This window comes from Vollenhovia emeryi, unplaced genomic scaffold, assembly GCF_000949405.1.
Source record: "Vollenhovia emeryi isolate VEMERY1.0 unplaced genomic scaffold, V.emery_V1.0 DF939149.1, whole genome shotgun sequence".
Classification (NCBI taxonomy): Eukaryota; Metazoa; Arthropoda; class Insecta; order Hymenoptera; family Formicidae; genus Vollenhovia; species Vollenhovia emeryi.
The window spans coordinates 1,099,950-1,126,136 of NW_011967217.1; the positions used below are offsets into that span (position 1 = coordinate 1,099,950).

General features: G+C 42.9%; 1 protein-coding gene across 3 annotated transcripts in view; it reads left to right on the forward strand.

The window, feature by feature from the left end:
* Positions 1 to 26,181, forward strand: part of LOC105565759 (protein timeless homolog) — a 110,008-nt gene extending 83,827 nt beyond the window's left edge. For 2 of the 3 annotated variants that reach the window (XM_012019207.1, XM_012019208.1), the window contains 13 exons: positions 13,484 to 13,561; positions 13,647 to 13,734; positions 14,059 to 14,257; positions 14,591 to 14,828; positions 15,133 to 15,233; positions 17,648 to 17,747; positions 18,957 to 19,091; positions 21,420 to 21,647; positions 22,907 to 23,191; positions 23,252 to 23,350; positions 23,606 to 23,761; positions 23,943 to 24,035; positions 24,120 to 26,177. In XM_012019207.1, coding sequence (XP_011874597.1) covers positions 13,484 to 13,561; positions 13,647 to 13,734; positions 14,059 to 14,257; positions 14,591 to 14,828; positions 15,133 to 15,233; positions 17,648 to 17,747; positions 18,957 to 19,091; positions 21,420 to 21,647; positions 22,907 to 23,191; positions 23,252 to 23,350; positions 23,606 to 23,761; positions 23,943 to 24,035; positions 24,120 to 24,343 — 2,024 coding nt within the window. In that variant the 3' untranslated portion in view covers positions 24,344 to 26,177. Of the gene's footprint in view, positions 1 to 13,483; positions 13,562 to 13,646; positions 13,735 to 14,058; positions 14,258 to 14,590; positions 14,829 to 15,132; positions 15,234 to 17,647; positions 17,748 to 18,956; positions 19,092 to 21,419; positions 21,648 to 22,906; positions 23,192 to 23,251; positions 23,351 to 23,605; positions 23,762 to 23,942; positions 24,036 to 24,119 lie in introns of all 3 variants that reach the window. The other variant, XM_012019209.1, reaches the window with a different exon arrangement.
* The last annotated feature ends 6 nt before the right edge of the window (positions 26,182 to 26,187 follow it).

The following is a 26,187-nucleotide window of genomic DNA, read 5'->3' on the forward strand; positions in this document are numbered from 1 at the left end:
TAAATTATTTAACAACAAACAAATTTACTTCGTACGTTTAATATCAAGGATTAAAATGTACATGGCGTATTTTATGATTCGAAATTCATTAAAAGTTAAAACCTCCCCGTAAAAGAAAGTTTTCTCGTCCTCCTTTAATGATCTTGTTTCCTACCATTTCTACTCTTTGCAGATTGAGCATGAGTTATTGTTCTTTCTGCAAGAACTTTGAAGCTATATAGAAGTTTTATTTTACTTAAAGTCTGTGTGAATTAATGAGTTTGTCCTAATGACACAGTTTCAACGAATTCATTTTCGGTTGAAAAAAAAAGAAAAAGAGAAAACGTGGAACGGTCGATATTCAATAATGCCTAATTGCAGCGCAAATAGCCGCGAAACAATAAGCTTACGGTCTTATTGTGGATACGGCACAATCTAATTTATCAAAATTTCTACAAGTGCGATAAACACTGTTTAGACACTGTGGATAATTAGGCCGAAATTGATGATATGCCATTCTAGACAAAAATCCATCAGCGTGATATTGGCAATTACATTGAGGGCAGCGGCACGATACTGTCTGGTTATCGCGAAATGTGATTTATGATACCATTATACTAAAACGGATCGGTTCACCAAGATCCGCGTGATGTTATCATAAAATAGCAATAAAAATTTATTGGCACGTTTTCGCACCGCGGCGAATTGGGCTGGAATACAAAGTAGAAAGATGCAGAATGATTTCGGGATACATGCAACGTAAATTATACATTGACTCGCTGTCATCTGCGCGTGCTCGCCGAGCTGAAAAGAACGGCGTTCCCGTCGGAGGGAAATAAAAGTCATTGGGCCTGACGAAAGATTTTTGTACGTTTTTTTAATGATAAACAACTGTCTAACATTTTTTACGTTTAAATGCAACCGCAAACCACGGAAAACAATGTAACCCAAAACTCCAGTGTTCATTAGCGGAAATCGATATTTGGTTACGGAGGCATAACGTGCCGGTTGTTGCGGTATTTCGCCGATCAGTCGCAACAATTAATAACGATTCGTTTGCAACGTAACCCATGAAGGGCAAAGCTCAAACTGACGCAGCTGGAAGTCATAGTCGACTGAATTCCGGGCGTACTTATCGTTTCATTAGTCATGCCGCGTGTTCGCTAAAAGCGTCAATAATTAAATGTGTACACCGCGTGCGAAACATCGCGTGCGAAACGGTGCAACTGCAGAGACGAACGTGGCATACGAAACAGCGTATTGTGCCGTCAACGGTTCGTTAACTCAGTAAAATGATAAATCATTTCATCGATCCATTACCGAATCACGCTGTAATCATTTTGCGAAACAACCGGGCACGCGCGAAACCTCTCCCCAGTTAATATAACCGAGGGTCGCAACAGCCCAAGTTCCGAAGCAAGTTATTACGTAACTTTGGATCGATCTTATATTACCCCAGTGACAATATCGTGCGCAACGTATAAAAACTATCGCGGCGCCAGATGCAATCGCGAGATCTGCAAACATTCTAAGCGGGGCCGGATGTTCATAAAAGTTGCATGAATGTAAGTCGCCAAGGTTTAGGAGCGACGGGAAGTCGTTGAAATCGCTTTTCGTAGGTATCCCCGCCTCGCGTTTTCTTTTACCGGTCGCGTTTTCTTTTACGGGATAACCGTGTCCTTAACGGCCTGTTAGGAACCTTTTATCCAAATCTTTCTCCACTCTGAAACGTCTCCTTGATCTACGACGGAGGCCCGAGCAGTCTTATCCATCAGCCATTTACTGGCATGGTAAACCCCGTCCGACTTGGATTCACCGCGATGGGATCGACGTTATTTGTTCTTGTCTAAGAAACTCGACGAAAACCTTACGTCGTTTACAATTCGGACTTTCCTCGCATCTTTCACTCCGCCGTGATGTATGACGATTTCGCTTATTTACCGACAATGGTCCCTTTCCACTTTAATTACTTCGCATATTGACCAACTGAGAATATTAAGCGCACTTTGTATTGTCCGCCTGTATCGTTAATAATATAATCGACAAACGTAACTTTTTAACATTCTGAAATCGTTCACTATTATTTGTCCGCGCAGGGCAAATAATTTAAACGGCCGGCAGATAACGACTGTTATTAAAGCGGCGTAATTAACAATATCATGCGGTCCAATGTTACAAATGCGCCGGTTACCATAGAAACACCGCTAGCGTTTAAAGTAATGAGCGGAATAAAACGGGCATTGATATTGCACAAGCAACAATTATGTTTACGATTGTTTCGAATATGTCGATCGACGCACGGTCCCGCCAGTCGTTGGATAACATAGCGAAAATTTGATAATTAGCGCGGTTCGCAGGCACGGAGTCTCGTCTCGATGCGCGTGGCGGCGCTCGGGAACGGCGCTCGTAAAATTTATTTCGCACATTCGAGTGCATTACACTCCCGATTTACTCCGAGGTTTGCCAACCGTTGTGCATGCTGTTAGGGTGAATTTGGCCGGTGTAAGTATATGGGATACTTGGAGATCTACGTCGCGTTGGTTAGTAGCTGCTGGAAGCTAGGATAAGCAGGTAATCTCATAGTAGTACGTCTTGTGTGCGAGTGTGTTCTTTGTCTACCGCGGCCCCCGTATATCGTGCGGGACGCGATCCCCCTATAAAAGCTAGCCTTCTACCTTCCGCACAATATTACGTTGTTGTATATAAAAAAAAGGGGGAGGATGATATTTACGATATCGTAAAGTCTTATTATTAAAGTCATTATGTTCAACATTATTATACACGTCCCGTGAACCCTCGGCCCCTGAAAATAGGGTACAATTTTTTCCACGGGATAGAATAATGCGTTGATAGATCCTTTTGTTGTTTCGTCTTCACGCGAAAAGCTTTCTCTCCCGAGTGCCAGGAGCGTCATTTCGCCGCTGCGTGGAACGAGACTGTGTAATTAAAATTAAATTAAATATGCACGTCTATCGATATACACGGCGTGAATTTAACAAGACTCGTTGGAGATTATGTCAGAGCTATGAGAGCAAAATGCGCCCTATCAAACCCCTCCCTCGGATCCTTTGTATATATTATCTAAAGCGAGGCAATTTGTAGATTGAATCGCTCCTCGCGTCGCCTCGTGAAATAGTTGAAACGATAAAAGCACGCAATTTTTGGTGACGACGCGACCGCGTTGCCGGATAGCCGTCCGCGCCGGCATTCTGGCATTCTGGCTAACAAATCTGGTGGGGTGGGGGATTCGCGCGCAGCGCAATGAAAATTTTCCATTTATGCGGGCGCAGATAAAGCAGGTCCGAAGATAATAAGCAGACGAACGAGCAGGAGCGCGGTGTCGCTGAGCGCATTGTTAGTTAAGCCAAGAGATAGCCGTGATTTAGAACGTTGAACGTAGGACACGTCGGGATAGCGAGCGAGCAAGAGAGAGAGAGAGAGAGAGAGAGAGGGGGAGGTCAGAGCGAGAGTAGAGGGAGGAAGACGGAGAGAGTGAGCATCGAGCCGAGAGGGTGGCACTGCGGGAACAATGCTGAGGTATGTATATCCATGAACAGACAACCGGGCAACCAACCAGCGACGCCAACCTACAGCCAGCAATAGCAATGGGCCGTAGGGATGGTTCGTAATTGCTGGACGGTCCTCAAGTGGCAACGACGCCGGTCAATTTCACCCCTTGCCGGTACCCCGGAACCGCGACACCGCAGAGACCCCTTTTACGTTCGGCATACAGTATCAGGATTTGGCGGGGATTATGCCGGACACGAGGAACGCCGCCGTAACTCGATAGTCTCTCGAAGTGATCGAGGTTACGCGGCAACTACTTGCTCATTCTACGTTCCAGTGGTCTGCGGAAGAAAATTGCTCCTCCTGCCCTTAGTCGGCCAGCTGGAGTACTGTTTTATCCCGTCGCTCCTGCTGCCGTTAAATCGGGGAAAAATTAAAGAAGATATATTGGAGGACGATTATATGTGAAATTGTTGCGTTCTAAAATAATAGCGTGTCACGTTTAACGGATATAAAAATTCTATTTCAATCTCTTGTTTAAAAAAAAAGCCGAAATTAGGGCGTGTAAAGGTTGCGATGATTTGACTTTTACGTTAAAAAAAGAAAGGATCGTACGGTGGACTGAATTCGTGATGATTTAACGTTTAACTTTAGAGATACGACGATCCGCGGGCGCGAAAAAATATGCCTTTGCCAAGCAACCCCGCTCTTTATTATAGCACTTGGATTTGGCCTGGAAGTTCATTTCCGCGTGCTCGCCATAATGGGTGGCTATTTCATGTTACTAAAATGATATTATCGGACCCCCGTTCTCTGGATCGATTCCAAAACTAGCTGGGGACGAGTGTCGCCCAACGAAATTACCTCCGTCAACATGAAATGCCGTCGCGAAAGGGTAATCAATTCTTACTTCCATTCTTTTCCCCCTCGTGTGCGAGCGAATGCGCCGAACTCGATATCGATTTATCACAGACTTTGCATATCCGTTTCTTGCTCGCGATAGAAATGCATATGCTGCAAGAAGTTGGGCGGCAACGCTTTTACGTAACACACGCGAGATCTTTTGCAACTTTTTTTTGTGCCGTATTCTTAATTGTTGTACGTCAGTCGCTTGCCACATGTTAAAGAGAAATGTTTTCTCTCTAACGTGCGCAATAACGTGTGCCGTAAACGCCCAAAAGACCGGGAGGTATTGTTGCTGTGTAATGATTTTGTTGAATATATGAGAGATGAGAAGCATAAAAGAAGAATTAAATAACCGTCGACGTTTTCGCAACAAGAGAATAACGCGTTTTTTTTGCCATTCCTGACAATACAGCGCAGATATTCGGACTTCCACCAAGTTTTTAATTAACGCGAAATTGCACGTTTCATTAGCGATCTCACTGTGTTTTTCAACTCGTAATAGGCCATGAAAGAAATATTCTCGAATTGACACAGGAATAAGTTATATTTTTTCATGCGGAATTTTTGCCATATTTTCCGAAGCGCCGTATTCGAAACAATGCGTTGGATTAATTACTACCAATCGACGAGCAACAGCGACAAACAAGTCGAAAAATGTGGAATTTCGCGAAAGCAAATATTTAAGGACGATCGTGCATCCCGTTCGCGTCGCTTTCGCGGACAAAATATATGTCAAGTTTCGCAACTAACCGAATAAATAACGTGCGCAATCTCGGTTTCTTTACTCGCGTCATTTCTGAAGCAAGGAATGCAATATACACGACGTTATCGCGAAGTGTGCTTGTAATGCGATGTAATATGAACGGACAAGTGTACACGTATATACGTATACAAGCACTTCATTGACGGCGCGTAAAGGACTCTCGTGAATCTCTCCTTAATAGAGAAAAATGACGTATTACGAAAAGTTAATCCGCTGTTGCGCAACGACCGCAAACCGCTGTTAATATAGCAATAAACACACCGAAAGTCGTAAAGAGGCTTTCAGGAAATTCCTACGGCGAACGGCACGACACGCCAGGGTCATTATAGAGATGCGAGGTGCGGCACTACTCGCCATCGAGTATTTCCCCGAGTACTTCTCTCTCGCGAGCGTATTTTCCGTTTAGTTTAGTTCACGTCTGCGTCAGGTCGCTTAACTATCTCAATTAATAGCTGAAAATTGTCGTGCAAATTGTGAATACGTGTCGTAATATGGGTCATTCTAATTTTGACGTTCTGTACGTAGAAAATAGTAAAACGCGCGTAATCTCTTTAAACTCTGTTAACTTTTGACTTGTCACTTGGGATTTAGGAAAGAGAGGCTACTATTTTTAACTTTGTGCGAATGCAGATACGGACGTAGACGTAGACATATGGAGGAGAAGATACAGATGGGAACTTTCCAAATTTTTATGTCAAAAATCTTCTCAAATTATTTCAAGCACCTCGCGGATTTTGTCAACAGATGTTGTAATTTAAATAGATCTGTATATTGAAAAAAAATAGATATCAAGTTTTTGAAACGTATTATAAAACAGTTCTATATACATATAAAGGTAAGATGATCGGAAAGTAAATATTTTACAATATTTTTATATATTATTTTAGAGATTGTATCGGGATTAAATGTCCAAAATACCTTTATATCCCTTTTTCGATGGTTTTACCTTGATATTTTTATATACGTAGAACAATCAAATATAATCAATTACGAGAGAAGAATTGATGGTTCGGAATTCCGAATCGAAAATAATTTCGTTTAAAAACAAATGAGGAAATTCTCCCTCTGCTCTTTCGGAGAGTCCCACAGCGGAATCCCATTTGTCCTGTAAAAGACTCCAGCTATAAAAGATTTTTGTCGGTATTCCAACTGTGGCCCTAATTCTTCTGCAATGACTTTAAAGGCCACAATTTGTAGCACTGTGCTGATTGTCGTACATTTATATAATAAAATAGAAACAATAGTACTAGTAACATGTAGTCTTTAGTGTGGGAGTGTATTGGAGAAGAAGAAACTCTGCGCACTGCGCTTTAATATGTGTCAGTTCGAAGGAAGAAAAATGTTTGACAAATTTGCAAAATTTATAAAAACCGTGATGCTGCGTTAGGCTTAAAAAACGGGGGGAGAAAAAGATGTGACTTGAACGTAGAGAAAATATAGAGCGAGCGACAACATTGACGTATCAGTTTGGCGTGTCGTCTGAAGCGAAGTTTTAATTTGAGATAAAAGCGAAAGGGGGCTTCGCAGCGGCGCGTGATTACTTAGCGGCTATGTATAGTAGCAGAAACGTCCTCGTTAAAATCACTTGCCGTAATCCCGGCTGCTCTTACTAACGCTTTTCATGTAAAAACATTTGGCGATAAAACGCACCTGAAACAACAGAAATGAAAGTCACGATTCGAAATGCGGGGTAAACGCTGTGTGGGAAAAATCGACGCCAGATTGATCAAAGAATACAGAACTGCAGAAGTTCAGCGATCTATTTTAGAATTACCGTCCGCATAGCTACTCGTGCTCGAATCCCATTTACCTAACGTAATGAACGTATTCAGTGCTAACGAAAAACGAAAATGGAACAGCCAGATTACAGATAGCATCAACTTGCAACTTCAAAGCGTAGAAACTTTATTATCAACTAAGGCTTACTCAGGTAAATATTCCGCGGGGAATATTAATACTTGAAAACCGATTTAAAGTTTCTACTTGCGCTTGAAAATAGATTCGCGATTTTGTGAATTTTTAATGATCGCGATTATAATTAGTTGCGAATAAAAACATATCCCTGAGAAACCGCATTTCACGTATACCGCGTATTACGTGTGTGTGTGTGCTAAGTTTTGTAAAATTCATGTCGTTAGCACCTGCATATTGCCCTGGGTTTTGAGACCGTTATGCTAAATGATCGATAAACTGGGTGTTTACCCAAACAGTTAAGTCGAATTAATAATGGATAACCGTACGCACCGCCAAAGTACTAATATTACCGGCGTATATACGTTTCGGAGATGCTGGAATAGTACATATGGAGGCTTTAGCAGCGGTCAATCCGGTGGAAGGTAGCCAGACGGATCAATATCACATTACTATAAATAATTAATAGACGGCCCGTGTTCCTATGCGTGCCGCGTGCCTCTTGGCTATCCCAATTTTCTGCCGAGTTTACGATAGAATAAAAGCTTAACCGAGTCAGCGTAATTTAATGTTTTACACGGACAATTTTATCCCCGTACGAAGCCCACCACTTTTTTTTCACTTTACAATATTCATGCACGTGTACCGTAATGCGTGAGTAAGCTTCTCGCTTGCTTGTAACGCGCGCGTTTTCTTGGCAAAATATTTTTACTTCAATTCAGTATTACACGTATGGAAGATATTACAAATGTGCTTACATTGCATCTGAAATTACGTAGATTCAAAGAGCTATGATTTCTTAAGGGGACCCTAAAGCCGTCTGTTTTATCGACGTTCTTTGTTAGAAGTAATCTTTTAATTAGCTTTATAGAGATGCAAAACTCTTTTACGGGATTAAAGTACGCAGCAAAATCTAGACCATGCTGGTCGACTTTATATAAAAAAAAGAAAAAGAATTAAAAATTATACAAATGTTTGGTACACTTGACGATAATGTTTGCTTGATACGAGAATTCTACAATAAATACAATACAAAATGGGACCAGTATACTCTAGGGACAACACATAAGAACGATATCGTGCAATTAGAAACTAAGATTAATAGCCTAGAAAAAAAAGATTACTTCTAATAAACGCAAGTCCAGAAATCCAAGTCTAGAAGAAGACAAAAAGAGCAGCAGGCTTTTTCGAGAGAGGTCGCTGCCAAACGTCTGTCAGATTGTCAGTAAAGCTATAGTGTTGACGATGCTAGAATTCGATCCAAAATCTCGGTCTGAGCAATGTGTGGCTAATAAAATGGCTGCTTTCTCGTAAAAGTTGCAAATTGATTGGCAATAAATATCTCGGACCTAGTAGAACGTGGAATTAAAAATGTCGATAATTGACGCTTTTAATTCCGTCTCCTATCTTATCGACACTGATCGAGTTCGCCAGCGGCTTTAGGATCCCCTTAAGCTCTTTATTACCAATTATGTTACCGGTAATTAATTAGTGATGATCGAAATCAACGTCAATGTGCAGCACGCCATTGCGTTATAATGAAGGATGAGACGTCGACAGTTACGGGTTATGAAATCAGCAGGCTGTCAGCCACGTTTCCCCCTCTTTCCTTTTCCCCTCTCCTGCTTCTCGTTACGAGACGAATGAGTCTCTCGAAATGCGGCAGAGATACGTCGTCCAAAGCTTGTATATTTGCGATCTCGTTCGCTATTCCTCCGGTCCAGGAATTGCTCGGCGTACGTCATGCCGCTTCCGGGAGTGCGGCAACGAACCCTAGGGGCACAATAAAACTGCATCTAAACAACGTCAGCGGACGGGGCAGCAGGAGATGCGGAGCGAGAGCGGAAGAAAGGAAAAGGGCGAAAGGCACGGAAGAGAGGAAGAGATCCGAGCTGCATCGTTACGGAAAAAGGCTAGGTCAGAATGGGTAGCGGCGAGGAGATTGAGGCAAGGGACTTCGCCGGGGAGGACGTGATCGCGTTAACAACAACCGGCGGAGAAAGGTGGGCGTTTCGAGCGATCCGGTTTGAATAAGTAGTTACCGGCCTAATAGTAGCGCCGGACTGTGACGGTCGTTGAATACCGAAATTTCGACCGGGCGCTCTACGAGCTGCGAGCAGATTGCTTAAAGAAGGGACGAATTCGGGAGGGTCGCCGGGTCGGCGCAGGTTGCGGCCTTAGTTTAGGTCTACAGCGTCAAACCGCTATAAACACCTCGATCGACCCCGCTGACTCCTTGCTACTATCTCGTATGCGGTCATTGGACATAAAGCCGGTTTTTCCCCCCCTTTGACCGGTCATCGCCCTCTTCAATTGTTAGTTTTTTCCCTGTCCGGCACGTATAGAGAAATAACTTTCGAAATGTACATCGCAGGTGACCCCGATTCGTATAAAAACTACTAGATAGATCTCTCTTGAATCGCAACTGGATTTCGTTGGCGAGAAACGATATTTTATTTGAAGAATCGTACCGCATAATGGTTGCAATTTTCTATTTAACTAACTTAATCAAGGTTTATCGATAATGAATTCTATCCTTCAATAAAATATTCCATTCGCGATGCCTTTGGTTGTTGCAAAAGAGCGTGTATGCAAAAATTGTATTTTAAGAGAGCCGCGACGGAAGTTTTTATCTTACAGAATATTAGACGAAGAAATTACCATTTCGTTTATGTTTATTAAATGAAGTATTAATAATGTGCAACTCCAAATGCATTTCTTCTCTCAAAATATGAGTTTTTTCCGCCACAAGCTCTTTTTCCAGCCATCGCCTTGAATTTGTTCCTCTTCATCGATCTAAGCAAAGTGAGGAGGAAACAGGGAAACGCAATGCAGGATAAGACGGAGGAAATGTCAGCATCTTTTCTTTTTTCTTCCCTCGAAATTACAGAAAGATGAACGTCGTCCGTGGACGTTTCCTCGTTTCAAAAATATCAGTGGATTTCCGTGCGACGGAGAAACGAGACGCAGGTTATCAAGGTTACAATTTCCGCAATTTTCACAGCGTCGTAAATCCCAGGGACGTGAAATCTCCTCGCAATAATGAATTCGTTGTGAACGTAGTAAAACATCGGAATAGCGCTTCTTCGATTTTGAGGAGAAGTTACTCCTCCGTGGTTAATTCATCCAGTGGGTTACGAGTCTTATCAAACTGCAAGTAAGCAGTGGTTTACGAGACTGCTTTGCGCTCCTTTTAAATTTGAAACTTCCTGCTACCGAGAAAGTCGGTTTATACGCTCATCGTTGGAAACTTTATCTTTTAATTTTCCATTTTCTAGTCCACTGTTAACTTTTCATTCTTCATGAAAAAGAAAATTTTACATTTCGGCCGTACATGTGAATATTCGTGAGTAAAATGTCACTCCGGCTGAATGTTATGCGGAAGCGCGATACTATGAAGATTACAGAAGAGAATTATTATTGTAATATGGAACATAATAAAATGGACAAGATTTTTTTCTCCTCCTTGATTCGATTTTTCATCGTTTAAGACGATTGCTGAAGTACAGACGCAGTCTGTGAGCTCGGTAAAAATCGCTCATATACAGGGTGAGTCTTTCCATATCCGACAAAATTTTTGAGAAGGTAGAACGGATCGAGATGAACGAAAAAGTCCTGTACCATTTTGCAATTTTCGTAATAGTTAACGAGTAATTAATTATTAAAAATCGTTGTCTTAGGTCGGCCTACCGCCCAATTCGAGCGCGTGGCAAGATGTGACCGCCCGGTGATTGATATTGCTATGCGCACATTTCGCTACGCGCTCGAATTGGGCGGTAGGCCGGCCTAAGACAACGATTTTTAATAATTAATTACTCGTTAACTATTACGAAAATTGCAAAATGATACAGGACTTTTCCATTCATCTCGATCCGTTCTACCTTCTCAAAAATTTTGTCGGATATGGAAAGACTCACCCTGTATATATAAGTACAGATTTCCATATCATCGAAAACTGGTTTCATTAAAAATGCGTACGCGATAATATTATCAAATTGAGAACCTTTTCTCTCTCTCTCTCTCTCTAGTATTCAATTTTCGGCCGTTTTGCGCCCGTAGGTATCGAATGCGCGGGCTCGGCGAAAATCGCCGAGGAGAGACCTTAATTCCATCGGAGACTGCCTTTTTTAAATGCAATACGTAATACAAATAAAAAAAAATTGTTCAACACCGCGACGGGGTACTCCCGTGGACGACGGTTATTATCTCTTCACAAATTACATCGAGGTAGCGTACCAGGGCTTTTGGTCTCAACCGTGATAAACCCATCCACTCCTATCCTCCGCCATCCTTCTCTTCCCCCCCCGTCCTGCCACCCCGGTCTCTATTATTTTCAACCGCCCAACTTCTGATATACCACCTGCAACCTCATTTACCTAGCTACTCTATGTACGTTAGACAACACTTATTACCCAGGTAATACAATCGCATAATGCGCCCCTCGTCTTCGCCCCCACGATAATGCCTAATTTAATGGCAAGGAGGAGCGTCGCAATCTCGAGTCTAACGAGGGATTACTGTCCGGATGTTACGCGCCGTCGATCAAATTAATTTACAGCTATGATCGTAGCGATATCGCTTGTCCGACCGTATCTTTACCTCCGAGCCGCGAGTCGAACTGCGCGCACTTAAAAAAATCCGCCCAAGCTCTCGCGCTGAAATTCGAGTTAGACAACTTACACTTCGCACTTCCTACAACACCTACTTTAAACTTTCGTCAAGTTAAAATGGGAAATATAACGCGCTGCATTTCGAGCTGCGTGTATTCGTTACATATATTCGAGTTACGTGTATTCGTGAGAACTCGACTCGGCTAAGGTATTTTTCCGAAATTCTGTTCAAATTGAAGTTTCCGTCCGCGCGTTTTATCGCGCTTGTTATTTCAATATCGGCCCCCCGCGGTGTATGGGACTTATTTACCTTAGCATGATGAAAATGCTCGACGTAAAAAGCTGATGACAGAGTGACTAACGAGGAAAGTTCGGCAACCTGCAAATTCGAAAATAAGAGAACCGCGCACAAATGTAGAATAGTTCGACACTGCCGTGCAACTATGTTTCGCTGCGGATGAGAAAAAAAACCGGATTTAGAGCGTGAAAAAAATCGACTTCAAATTGGTCGGAGGGCACTGCCGCAGAATTTAACGACGTTGTAGAATCGTTCTGCGCCTGAAAACAAAACCGCGAGCGCGATATTTTTCCTTCCGCGTGATCGCGAATGATAAGTGGCTAATTATTATTCACGAAATATGCAAGTTGCACGCTTGAAGAGTGTTGAAACGTGAGTATTAGCCGCTTAACGAGCTCGTGCGACCGTACCACGTGTTGCCGATCTTCTTTGTGTACGCGCGTGTGTGGGCGCGCACGTACACGCACGCATACACACGCGCGCATACACGTGCACTCCCGTATACATCGTGCGTGGAAATGTATCGCGGAGAAATTGCGGAGGGCGATCGATAGTTGAACGCAACGGGATGCTGCAAGCTCTTCTCCCCCGTTTCGTCGCGCTTGAATCGGTAACTCTCGCGTTCAACGTACAATCCTTTGGGTATATTTGGTGATTCTGCCGATCTAATACAATCATGGAAGAAGTTATCTCTCCCTGCAATCTTGCCAGATTACATTTAAGATGCATAAACGTGGAGATTGCCTTCTTCCTCTTGTGAAGCGATACTCAGAGTTAGCGGTGCATATTTTAAAACTAGTTTCGAATCATATTATTACTTTATCTCGGGTGTATAAAATTTTTGAGATCCGCCAAAGGGGAAAAAAAAGAGTTTTTATAAGAATAAACGTGAAAATAGGATATACAAGTCTCTCTTAACATTTAGCTGCGAGAATCTTGAGACGTTCCGTGTAGGTGTTCGGGAACGCAAAATTTTTTTCTAAGAGTGAAGGAAAAGTTCCTTAAGGAATCTATCAAAGAACTGAGATCGTACTAGATACTACGCCGGGAGAGCAAAAGTTTCCTTTAACACTTTTAATACATCAACGGGGATGAAACATTTAAAAATCCGAGATAAAAACACGGCAGGTCGGACGAGCGCTTTATTTTATCTCGAATTACTGTTTCGAGTTGAGCAGACCGCGGAGAAGAGACAATTAAAACTTTAAGCTGAAATAGCACCACCGTCACCGTCACTTGGACAAACTGAATTCTTCAGACGGTGGAAAGCTTTCTTTAGGGCAACAACTCGCTCGGGGGAAACTTTTCGCGATGACTTCAAATGTTTCACCGATGTATTTTTAAAGGATACTTATATATTCCGATCTACATCGAAACTATTATCTTCAAAATTTCAGTAATACGATAAAACGTCTATCTACCGAAAGAAGTAATAGATCATTCATAACTATAGTTAATAAAGGAGTTTAATATTTTTTCTAATAAAAGTATTGCACATTTTATTTTTAGTGGTCGAAAATCAGATCGCTACTCAGGAAACGATGAATGAGGATCGAGACACTGAAAACCCTGGAAACCGCGAAGAAAGTAAATAAATAAAATATTAACACTTGGCTTACACACTCACTCACTCACACGCATATAGTGCGAATAAATAATCTTTTCAATACAGATGAAGAAGAAGATGACGAAGAAGATGAAGAAGAGGGAGAAACTATTTACCAAGAAACTGACTTTAAAATGGACGAATTTCTTCAGAGGTGCGTAACAGCGGAGTGTCCTTGATATGTCGACTTTTTTACCTATAAATTGTTTAATCAATTTTTTTAATTTTCGATCGTTTTTGTTCTTGAACATTAATTATTTTGGTTCGATGAGTTTCACGGAAAAATTTAGTTGAAACTTAGTTCTTAGAGTTTTGTCCCCGATTTAAAATTCGACAAAAGCAAAGTTTTATCATCTGTTTGCTCTTTTGAAGCGCTTCTATCATGATCCGTTAAAAAGAAATTCTGATTCGGTGACTCAAGATATTCTGTATGCGACAGAACATAGTAGCTTTTTAGAAAGTAACGTTGGTTTTGAAGGTTCGCCAACGTGAAGATCGTCAAGGCTTTAGCACTACTAATGCAACAATTCGAAAACAACCCAGTCGAGGTAAATCACTATGTAACAAAAATGTTACATCGGATTGCTTGGGATTGTAAAATGCCGGCTATGATATTTCAAGCGTCCATATTTCGGACTTTTCAAAGAATCCTGCAATCAAGGGACCCTGCACATAAGGTAATCGGGCGCACGGAACAAATTACACAGTGCGCCTAACTAACCGCGATAAGTACACCTTGTATGGTTTATAAGCTTTATACGTTTGCAAAGTCGTTAACGTTACACTTTTGATATTGTCCAGTGCAATAATCTTCCTCGACGGATTTTCTTTCCGTCGCGATGTTACATTTGATCGCTCTGCTGTTTTTTTAGCCAGCGATAAAACTTCTTTTCCTTTCTTGTATCGCGCGATAAATTTCCCCACCGTGCTTCTATTGCATCTTTGTATCGAGCTTAATGGCCCACAAAAGTGGACTCGTCGAGCACCAGAAAAATCGATTCCTGCTTTAGGAGCTCCAGAGGTTCGCGGTCTTCATAATCCGCCGTTTCATCGAAGTCGCGAAGAAGAACCGGAAGTCGTACATGGAGCTGTTCTGCTGGAAGACTACCCGCGACGCGACAGAAATCGTGGATGGCTACAGCGCGGAAACGACTAACAAGAAAGTTTCACGAGCAACCTGGACGGAGGCGGAAGAGGATGAGCTGCGTACCCTCTTCATGGAGCATCAGACTAACAAATATCCTCAAGGTAAACTCTTTATATCGTCCATTTCTCACGGAGGAGTCTCGTGTACACATCGTTGAACTCGATAAATTAGGGCCTTTTACGAAAACGTGTTCAAATATAGAGCTTTTTATTACTAAGCAGACAAAGGAATACGAGTGATTCAGTGCGATATTTGATCTATAATTTTTTTTTTAAGATTTAATCATTATCTGAATCGGATAAAAGAGTATTTCCGTTTACTCTCAAATATTCAGAGACAAGGAAAATACACGGGCTGGATCGTACAATACAGATCTGCAACGATTGTGATGTTGTAAATTTCTAGATTTAATTGATTGGCTGTTGGAGCACGTCATCAATGAAAATAGAACGCGGCGTACCATCATCAAGAAACTCAAGGAGATGTGTTTGATTGTCAATTCTAAGGTCAGTTTCACTTTTATCAATTACAACGTCCCTCGGGCGCTAAAGGGAACAAACGGTCTCGAGTCTTTTTCGATAGTAATTTATTTATTTCAAGGATAATATTTCTCTCTCTCGCGGCGGAACAGCCTTAAAAGATTTAGCAAACAAATTTCTGTGCCTCTCTGCTAAAAAAGTAACGGTCCATCCATGTGCCTCGCGGCAATCCCCGTTGTGCTCCGCCTGACAGGATCAATGATTTACGAGAATCTTGGAACGGCGGGGAGGGGGGGGGGACCATTCTCTCCCGGCCTCGAAAATAAGTTTCTCTAGACTACCTCTGCTGACGGGGTGAACATATGCAAAAAAATGGAGCCGGGAATTGCTGCAGGAACTGTAAATTCTCCGGAGACAATACCTCTCTACGGCGTGAGGCTTTCCACCCTCATTTCTTCGTTTCTCTTCCTCCTGCCGTTGCGTGAGGTTTCCGACCCGCGAGCTGTGCGTTCCTTCCGCCAGCTGGTAGTCTCTTTCCCGGGGCGTGGAAAATATCTGTGCGCGCGACCCCCTCGTCAACTCCGGCGGCCCTAAAACCGGCGGTTCCTTGAGAAAAGCTATCGTTTTGTTTGCCTTCTGCCTTACGACATACGTATAAACATTTGCATCACCCTTCGGGCTACGAAAACGCGAAGGGAACGTGACCCGGGCGCTTTATTGTGTTTGTTGAACTGTAAATGCGCGTGTTATGGGCGGGGTGTTCTACAACTTTCGTTTCGACAGCGAGAGCGAATTGAAATACTTCATTTACTTCGTAAAATAGTTGGGCGCACAAACTCCCTACAATAGATTAATACAATCTCAGGAGTATTTCATGTTAATTAACCTTATTAGAATTAACGCTACATTACTTTTTCCTCCCCTCCCCTCTTGAATCATTAACATTTCGCGGAGAAACGCTACAGCGAAGTATATTAATCTTGCTATGTTTTGGAAGCGTTCCTTTTTCCCTTCGTTATAACTCTTTTCTTGTGAAAATGCGCAGTGCAATACGGTGATAAAGCATGGGAATGCGTTAATCAAGCTTCTTATTGCGGCAGAGGAGTTACTAACTAGTTACCGGCTTATTTAAAACTTGAAATTAATTGAGTTTGTAGGGAAGCTCCTAACAAGGGAAAAAAGCGTGGCGGGGGATAAGCGATGCAATACACAATATACCGGATCTTATTCCACCGCGCTTTTTGCGGAACGCGACATAAGGGATTTGGCAAGAAATTTTTCTTCCCTCGAAAGACGTCAGCGTTTCTGGGCGCCAGCAGTTGACAATAATTATCTTAAAACACAGCGCTGGTCGACCGTGCGCGATCGGCCGCGCGTTTTGCAGACGAAACGCGACATAAGGGAATCAGCAAAAAATTTTTGTTCGAAAGACGTCAGCGTTTTTCAACGCCAGCGGTCGGCAATAATTATTTTAAAACAAAAGGCTGCTCGCGACCGTTTGCAATTTTTACCCAACCGTTTCTTTACCGAAGTCTTATTTATTTAAGGGAAACGAATATCCGACGTGGGTAATTGTTTCGCCGAGGAAAAAGTCGAGTATGAAGTATGATTAATTTTTCGATAATGTTTCACATTAACCAGCCGGGGAGAGAGAAAAAAATATTTGTTCCCCCTCCGATCTCTTAATTCGCTATTAATCACGGGCGTGCAGTCATCGGCGAAAAGAGGGTGGCTACGTCCGCGGAAACGCTTTCTCCGCGCTATCGATTCCTTCGCGAGGTCTTCCGGTGGAAAGGCTTAGCCGCGGAAGCGTTTCATTTAAATAATTTCATGCGTGAGTACGTTCCGTCTCTTTGAACGAAGAGAGAGCACGGTCGAGGCGGAGACTACGGCCGAGTATTCATTTGACATTCATTTAGTCCGTGGAAGTCGCGCGATATTGCTCTGACGGCCATTTAGGGGCCTCGTTTCGCCGAGGGTGGAGCGTAATCGCTGGAAAACGAGCGACCCAGCTTCTTCTTTTTAAATACGCCTACTGACTTAGAAGCTTCTCCAGAGATTATACGCGGGACGCTTTGTCTCATCAAGCCTGGAGATTATGCGCACGCAAAGTGCTCTCCGAGAGAAGATTATAAGGGTTGAATAGCTGGACGCTAATTTATATGCACACATATATATTTATAAAGACATCGATATTCATTGGTTATTCAAGCACCTGATTATCGCCGAATCAATGTAAAATGCAAAATATAAGTTTACTGTATTTCGTGTAGTGACTTGGAGCTAATGAGGCTATTTGCTCACGTGACTGATTATCTTGGAAAAGTTGAACGGTGGTATCTAACGGCAATTTAAAAGTGGATTTAAAATATCTTAATCTTGTTCCATCGCGAGCGATGTACGTGGTCTGACCCATTTTCTTAAATCTCATAATTAATTAGGGCGTGCGAGCCGAGGTACAAAAGAGATTACCCAAGGAGTGGTCTGAGGAAGAAATCGCCCAGCTCACAGAACTTTGGACTCAGTTCAAGGACGATGACGGTAATTTTTTTAATTTATCCCCCGGCTAATTTCTGATTATGATATTTCCTAATTTCCTCTCTACCTTCGGAGAGTATAAATTTATTCGGACGATCGATCTATTCATCCCCTCGCGTTTCTGTCCGTTTGTTTTGAATGCCATTAAATGATTATTAAAATTAATTGCAATTATTAATCACGGATAAATGGAACAAAGAAATGAAGTTTACAACTCGATGGCGCAGTGATATGAATTTCTCGAAAATCTGGCAGCATATTGTAGTAATTGCCATTTATCGTAATTTGTAATTTATCCGCGAATTATACGCGCCAAAAATGGCCTTAACCCAATTCCCGATATAAATTTTCGCGATAGAAATTCGCCATAAATTTCAGCGTTAATTCTAGCCGGTTATTCGCGTTCCGAAACTGTTGAAATATTTCGCGAATGCGAAATTCGTGCGAGAATTCGTTAACACCGGAACGATTCCTAGGATTTAATTAAGCTCCGAACATCGGACACGCTTGGCTGCTTGTAGTAATAATTTCGAATCCGCTGGGACGAACGAAGAATAATATCCTTCCTGACAGAGACATTTTCAGAAAAGTCTTGTAAAACTTGTTTCATTTTCATACGAATCCACCGCTCTCCATAACTTTTAATCTCCGAAGTCGCTTCCACGCCAAGCGTAATTCTCAGATGTCCACGAAATGTCAAGGGCATTTTTCTTTGCCTCCCCTTCAAAAATTTCCGCAAAGTGTTTTATTCCGCCGTGTTCTTACTTCGCGGTTGTTAACCTTAGAACTCCCAGCGGGCGGACAAAAGTATCCGCAAAAATGTCACGTCGCGAGAGAGATAATTCTCTTTCTAAATTTAATTTGCCCCATAACAAATCTCTCGAACACGAGTTTACGCTTAATATCGGAATCGCGTTTATACGTAAAGTACCTTATAATGTTCCGGGAAGTTAAATTACAAGTCCGTAAAGAGCGACGTCCAATTGACTTATAAATACATTTCGTCGACGTGAAATAAAGTCCGTCCCTGCAGATAAAGTCCGCCCGTGTCCCTTCGTAATCTCTAATTGATTTAACTTTAAATCCCTTCAAAATCTCCGACAGTCGTCTCGACCTTCCCTCGCGATTCTCCCACGAAGCCTCCCTATCGTTCGCGTCGCGCAGCTTCCTGACGACGCTATAAAAATCGAAACTACGCTATGTCCCCGACAGATCCCGTGGATTTGATTTTCACCGGACTTAGAATAAAGCGGCCGAAGCCGAAGATCAAGGAGAAGCTTCTGGAATTAGGGCTGGCGCAGGATCGCAGGGAGCTGCGCAAAAAGCGGTCCAGAAAAAGCAACCAGGGTGAGTATACCTATTCGTTCTTCCTCCCTCATCACGATCCGGTCTGGAGCATCCCTTGTTCCGGCCAATCCCATCCCATTCCATTCGCATCTGTCTTTCTTACTATCCTCCGATTCCGCGACTATTCCCATTCGATCAGTCTTCTAGTAACGCGATTGCCGGCGACTGCATAGAGCGACTCGCTTTCAACGGGGAAAGCGAAACGACGTGGAGATGGAAGGAGCGCGCGTGGGAGGAAGCGAGAAGGAGTAAAGATCAATTTGTACAGGATTCTTCTCGCTCTCCTATCCCGATTTCTTACAGACCGGGGAAGGGAAAAAAAACCTTTCGTCGATATTACCAGTGGAGACAAGTCCGCTCGTATGTTTGCAGGATCGTTTTTTTTCCCCCTCCCTCTTTTATTTCTCGCTAGAGCGAGGCGAGTGTGAATCCGCGAGAATTCTTACCTGTATATACGCGAATTGTTCCGATATTCAATTCCGATGTTACCGCGTAGGTTCAACGTTTTCCGAAATTTTCATTTCAACGCGAAATGCTTCGGCTATGAACAAGGAATGTTAATTTATTAATTCAGATATCCAATCGCGCAGACGATATGCAATTTCTAAAATCGTGACAAACGTAATTGCGTGTTTTTATTGAATTGTCGAAGTATTTAAATCCCTATTTGTTCAACCGGTCGTACAGCATTTTGCGCGATAGAAGTTATAGAATCGGAATGCGCTGCTAACCGAGTACTGTTCTGGCGATTTAAACTTATTGAACTGCTAATCATTTATACCATGCGGTATTCCGCAGTTACGTAACGGATAATATAATCAATCTTCAAAACGTTCGCATAGATTTATTTGCAGGTGAAACAATAATACACATCACTTTTGCATTTCCAATATGTTAGAATCACTAAATAATCGTGAATATCTTTTCTCTGTTACAAATAGAACGTAGTTGTGATAAATTATAATAAACATTTAATATGTTACACGTTAAATTTTAAAAGTTACAGATATAAAGGCCGAATATAATCTCGGCGTCTTTTTCTTTCATACGCGATCGGTTGTCGATGAATTGTTCAAGCAATTGCCAATCCAATTTTTTTTCAAGTACTCGAAACAATACTTACGCTCTCCTCCCATTTTGGTTGCTCGTATTTTATGCCTATAACGATATCATCGCGGAATATCAATCTTGTTATTTAATATCGGCTGCGAATTCCAGCCGCACTTTCGCCGCTCTTGGGCCAATATCACTCACCTTAGCTTCCTATTATGGTGCCGGAAGGAATTTCATATTTATCATGGATATTGTTTTCCTCTCTCATGCCCCTTATTTGTATTCAATGCATTGAGATAGCTCATATCATAGATATACAGCTGCGAGATGAAGCATTGCCGGCGAGTTTTGGTTCACCTTATGTGTCTTTGAAATAACATTTTCCTTCAATGTCGCGTTTTTGATGCAATCTCGCTATCCCATATGGGACTATCCTGTAGAAAATGCGATTGTTTTCCCGTAGCAGATAGAGTGCACGCAATTAATTATTCGGAAAGCGTACACACGTACTCATGTCAAATCTAATATATATAATTTATTAACTTCAACTTTCACTCAACCACACTCTTTCGCTCTCCACACTCATTTTTCCGCGCCTCTTATCTTTCATCTCTCTCTTGACTAATTTTAATTACCCTCTTAAGCGCGCACCGCTCAAAATCGGAGGCACACGTCAAAAGTACACGCAACCATGAGGCACACAAAAGTCCACCAAAATAGAACCAAACTAGGACGGAGGACAGTGTTGGTGTACGCCTATAATATAGACATAAAACGGAGCATTGCTCCGCCCTATGCAACCTGCGTATGTACCCCGTGCATTCCCAATCCTGTAGAAAATGCGATTGTTTTTCGTAGCAGATGGATTCACGTCAAATCTAATAATCGAACGGCAAGACATCTTATCCGCGTAAAGCGAATGTATTATTACAACGTGAAAAAATATATTTCTGACAAACATTATTCCGTACAAAAAAAAAGCTGTAAACGCGATAGACGCGAAGATTCAAGACAAACGTGAATCGCGCGGGATTATATTCCAGACTTATCTCGTTCGAAAGTTAGAGAAAGGGAAAACTTAAATTTAGTACTATGGGTTTTATGCGTCCTTTAATATGCATCGTGTGTACGAGATTTATTTAATGTTACGTGAAAATGCCTCGCGCACACACACACGCGCGCGCGCGCGCGCGCGACATTGCACGGCGCGCTTTACACGCTGATGAACGCTCGCTCGAGAAAGGTTCACATCGTTTCCATGCATTGTGCGCAAAGGTAAATCGTCGTGGGAAACGCAAGCTGCCAGTAATTCTGACGGGAACGAAAGTTCAGCCACCGACGACGAAGACGGCGAAGAAACTCGAAAATCCTCGAAGCGGGGCGGCGCGCCCCGGCGGAGCGAGGAGCCGACGAAAAAGAAGCAACGGAACAGGCGGAAGCTACCGACGATCGTTTACACGGATGCACAATTATCCGGTCTCTTGAAGGACGTCATCGACAGGGGTAAGTATCGCTGCCCTCTCCCACGGCTCCCTCCTCCGTCCCGACGTGCATCCGCGTTTTTGTGATTAATGAGAGCGCACTTGTCGCGAGAGAGCGGCGCGTGCAACGTATCCCTCGTTCCCTTCGCGCAGGATAAATGTTCTCCTTGCCGGAGAAAAGGGAGGACGGCGATGATTTGCAGAAGCCATTATGCGGGCAAAAAAAAGAGATGACTTGTCGGAAAAACGGCTTCTCGACTCACTGTTTGGAGTATGTCACGTGGCGGGTTTCGCGAATCCCACAAAAAAAGCAAGCTGTTTTTAAGGGAAAATTTATCAATCTAATCCACTTATGCGAATCCAACCGTTCTGAAAGTATACGCAAATAATACAGCCACGGCGAAAAATGTTTGCCACCCACGTGAAAGCTTGGTAACTTTAAATTATTTTTACACTCGGGTGAAATAAACAATACCGGTCGATGACGGCCTTTTTACAACGATTTGTGGTGTATTTCACGGTACTATGAGGACATTTCGCTATTTTTTTTCCTCAAAAAAAGTAATTGTATTTTCAAACGTTTAGCTGAATCCAATTCATACGCTTTTCGCATTTTTGTAGCAAAATAATATTATTCTTCAGAGTAAGCCGCTATAAGTTGGAGATTATTAAGCAACGTGCGCACTTGTAGCGTCCGCAGTAAACTAAATACTTACGAGCAAAATTCAAGTTTACTGTAAACGTTTCGCGACTTGTCCTTGCGTGGTTGGAGCGACAAGAAGTCACATTTCTACACGGAAAGACCGGCTAAGGCAAAAATGACTAAAATTAAAATGTTGCCGTATAAGTAGTGGGGGCATCTACATTGTTTTGCGTTGCAATATTCGCCAAGTTTGCCGCATAAAACGCATATAGTTGTCTCCACCACTTATCATACCAATGTGGGTATGACAACCACAGATACAGCTGTCCCAAATATTACTATTCATTGGGGTTGTGCCAACCCTAATTAGACACGTGGTAACCATATCGGTCTCTCCGTGTAAGCATTGAGGGGGTGGCGAATACTTTTGGCCAGGGCTGTATAGTCATTTGCAATATTTATTAAGTCCAAAGGAAGAGTACTTGGTCCTCCCTCGAGGTATTGTTCAATTACCATGAAAGTAAAGGGCTGACGAATAACGCGTAATTGAGCCCAATAGCAAAATGCGTCGTTAACGGAGAGAAAATTAATTAATCCGGCAAATCCCCCGGGGGAATAAAAATCTCGCGTTAAATCAGACATGAGAGAGGCGTTGGAATGGATCATGGAATCCCTGCAAGACGTTCTGGACGATCGTGACGAGGAGAGCTCCGAGGGCATACCCTTGGTGCCGCTGACAGATTGCTCGTCGGCCGCGATGGATTTGCCGAGTTTTCAAAAGCTCCTTCGCGCCATGGGATTTGTGCCACCGGCTGATGCCCAGGAATCTTATTGGCGTATCCCGGCGAATATGCTTACAACCACGCTCCAGAAGCGCTACAAACTCATCGAAGACGCTCTAGCCGGTGAATTCGTTGTCGAGGGTAAGTGAATGAGCAAATACGGGTGTAAGGTGACGATCATTTACGGAAGTGTTGTTATAGAAACGCGCGAGGATCGTGCCGATACCGACGAAAGGGCGGACGACAGTGAAGACGACACCAATGTGTTCGAGAACGTTAAAAAGTTCTTTACGCCTAGAGGTCAGTGCAGTTGTATTTTTTTTTCTATCGGAGAAAAGTAACGTAAATTTTGCGCCATCGCGAAATATTTTTAGAGCTGCCTGAAAGAAAAGCAATTTAGCATTGATACAGCAAAGTCAAGATTTATGAATTACTCTCTTAGAATGCCAACTAAATCCAAAAGTCCTTTGGAATTTATTTGTTATGCAGCGTATTTAAAAATGTACGATTTCTCACTCTCGTGTAAAAAGATCTATAAAATGTACATACTTTTAGACCCGGGACCGTCGACTTCCGCGCAATCGGAACCGTCTAGTAAAGTTCAGTTATCACAAAGATCCAAAACATTATTGACATTAAACGAGGACAGTGATGAAGCAGAGGCTATAGAAAAAAATGATGAAACGAGAGTCGCCGTGAAAGCGCATAAAGGTACATCGCTGTCAATTAATTCGGTTATTCTAATGAACAAGGGGCGGAAAATAACATTTTCTCGCCCTCTGGTACTCGAGCCAGCAAACTGTTTCTTTATCGCAAGTTTACCGACAAAGAAATTGATCGGGTCAAATTTTTAGACACTGATAACAGCATTCGCGTTAATATGCAATTTTAGAAAGTACAGGCAACGTGAGAAATCGAGTAAGGACGCTCGACGACTCCTCCGAGTCGGAAATGGAAATCGAGAGGGACATCGGTGACATGAACGGTCAGTAACGTATGCTGATAAAAAAAATAGGAATCGATCGATCCTGCTTGCTAATCACGCGTTAAACTTTTATACGTTTTACAGACGACACAAAGAGAGATAGACCTGAGTCTTCATCCGATACGGACAAACCGTCCAGTAAGAAACGTCGATTACTCGACAGTGACGAGGAGGGAGAATCGCTAAGAAGCGATTGCATCGAGGCAAATGGCGCTCCTGTAATAATTAGCGACGATGAAGAATTGCCCAACGTACGGTCTAAGCGGTCTGCATTATCCCACGTAATAATCAGCGACGAAGAAGATTAGGAGAGTGCGTTTATATGTTCGTTTTTATTCCAGATATTTAAATATTCTTAAACACTCGAAAACATATTTTTTTGTTTGCTCTTAACTCGAACAATAATTAAAGCGAAAATTAAACTAAAACGTGGGCCGATTGTTCCAACTCCTTGGTAAGTTAATCAATAGTTAAATCACATTTGTCTTCGTTTTTTTTTCTTCAAATTAAACGTATAATTTAACCATTAGTTGCCAAGACGTTGGAAAAACGGGGCCCTTTGTCGAATATTCTTCTATGATAAATTTGCTTCGCCGAGATAAAATTTGTGTGATAAGGTGGAAATAAGTATTTAATTTTAACAGAAAAGAATCACAAGTGACAATTGCGTGTTTTGAGAAAATTCGTCTGTGGCTGAATTTTGAGAAAAAAAATCGCTTCAACATTGTTAGCTTCTGTTGGGAAGGCGACACGTACGGGACGCCTTGCAGGCATCGGCTTTATCCGCGAGCGCTCGTACCGGGGGCTTACACACTAGGCGTTGTAAGCTTCGTCAAGGTCCCACGTGCTATTCCCCTCCGCGATACGCCCTTACGAGCGGTGGCCACCCTGGCGCACGCTTCAGGGTGCCAAGAAAAACAGTTCCCGAAAGGCGTCCACATTTCGCCAAGTAACGACGAAGAGAACATGCGAGCGCGGCGGTGCCGGCTGGCGAGCGTGTCTCCGGCGTCGACGCCGCCGGCTGCGGGTCATCGACCTTGGTCACGTGGCCGCCGGCCCGGGCACTTCCGCGCCCGCGCCGGGCTTGCAGTCCCGCGTCGCCGCGACCGACCTCCTCGATCACGTGCTCCCCGGTTCGGCGGTTGGTCAATGCGGCTGACTTTACGTCTTTTGATGGGCAGGTGAGGAGTCTTGGCGAGTGTTAACGATACGTACGTGTGCATCGAGACGTAATCGCGCGACGAAAGACCAGCCCTCACCTTTCCCGGTGCCCACCTTCGACGGCTAACGACGGCGGCGCGGACCGGCGGGACCCACGCGCGGAACGACGCGTAATGTCGCCGCAAGGATTGCGCGACTCGCCGATATACGATCAGGAAATCATGCCGGGCCAAGAATCGCGAAAAACGCCTAGCCCGCGAATCTAGTCGCGAACGTTGCGTCGTATTGTCGCGCGCGACGAGACGCCAAGCCCCGCACAAATTTACATGCGTAATTAGTCAACCGCTGTTCGCTGATAAAGACGTTCAACTGTCTCTGTTCCCTCGCTTCCCCATTTTACTCTATTACCTCGCCGTATTGTCGTCTTTATGTAGTTACATATTTCTTCATTATTTTATCATCGGCCGACTTGACCGTTCTATCTAAATCATCTAGGTATTCTGTATGTATTTAATAATAAAACGAAACAAAGTTATTCCCATTCCTTTCGTATGTCTGATTCTTACACACGTTACTTTATCTTGTCTTATCTTACGCGTGAATTTTATCTTTTTTTTTATTTATATATTTTCTACTATGTTCTTTTATCATGTACTTGCCATTTATCTTCTTTACTTTATGTATGCAAATTATACTTTGTGTATAAGACATTGCATTTCCTTTCCTACATTTATTGATTCGAGTATCGCCGTCACATTGTGAAATCGAGCCTGAACACGAGTATTGATGGCCCCGGTGGCTGAGCGGTAAGTAGAAAATCTAGGGTCTGATCACGGGCTGCCGTGATCTAATCTATTAATCTACTTGCGCACGAGCGCGGGCACGTCTACGGCGGTCGTCATCCCGTCATCTTCGTCACTATAGAACGGCCAGATTCCAGAAGGGTGACCACGTGCATTCTAATCTCAACTTTCGTATGCCAGGGGCGCAT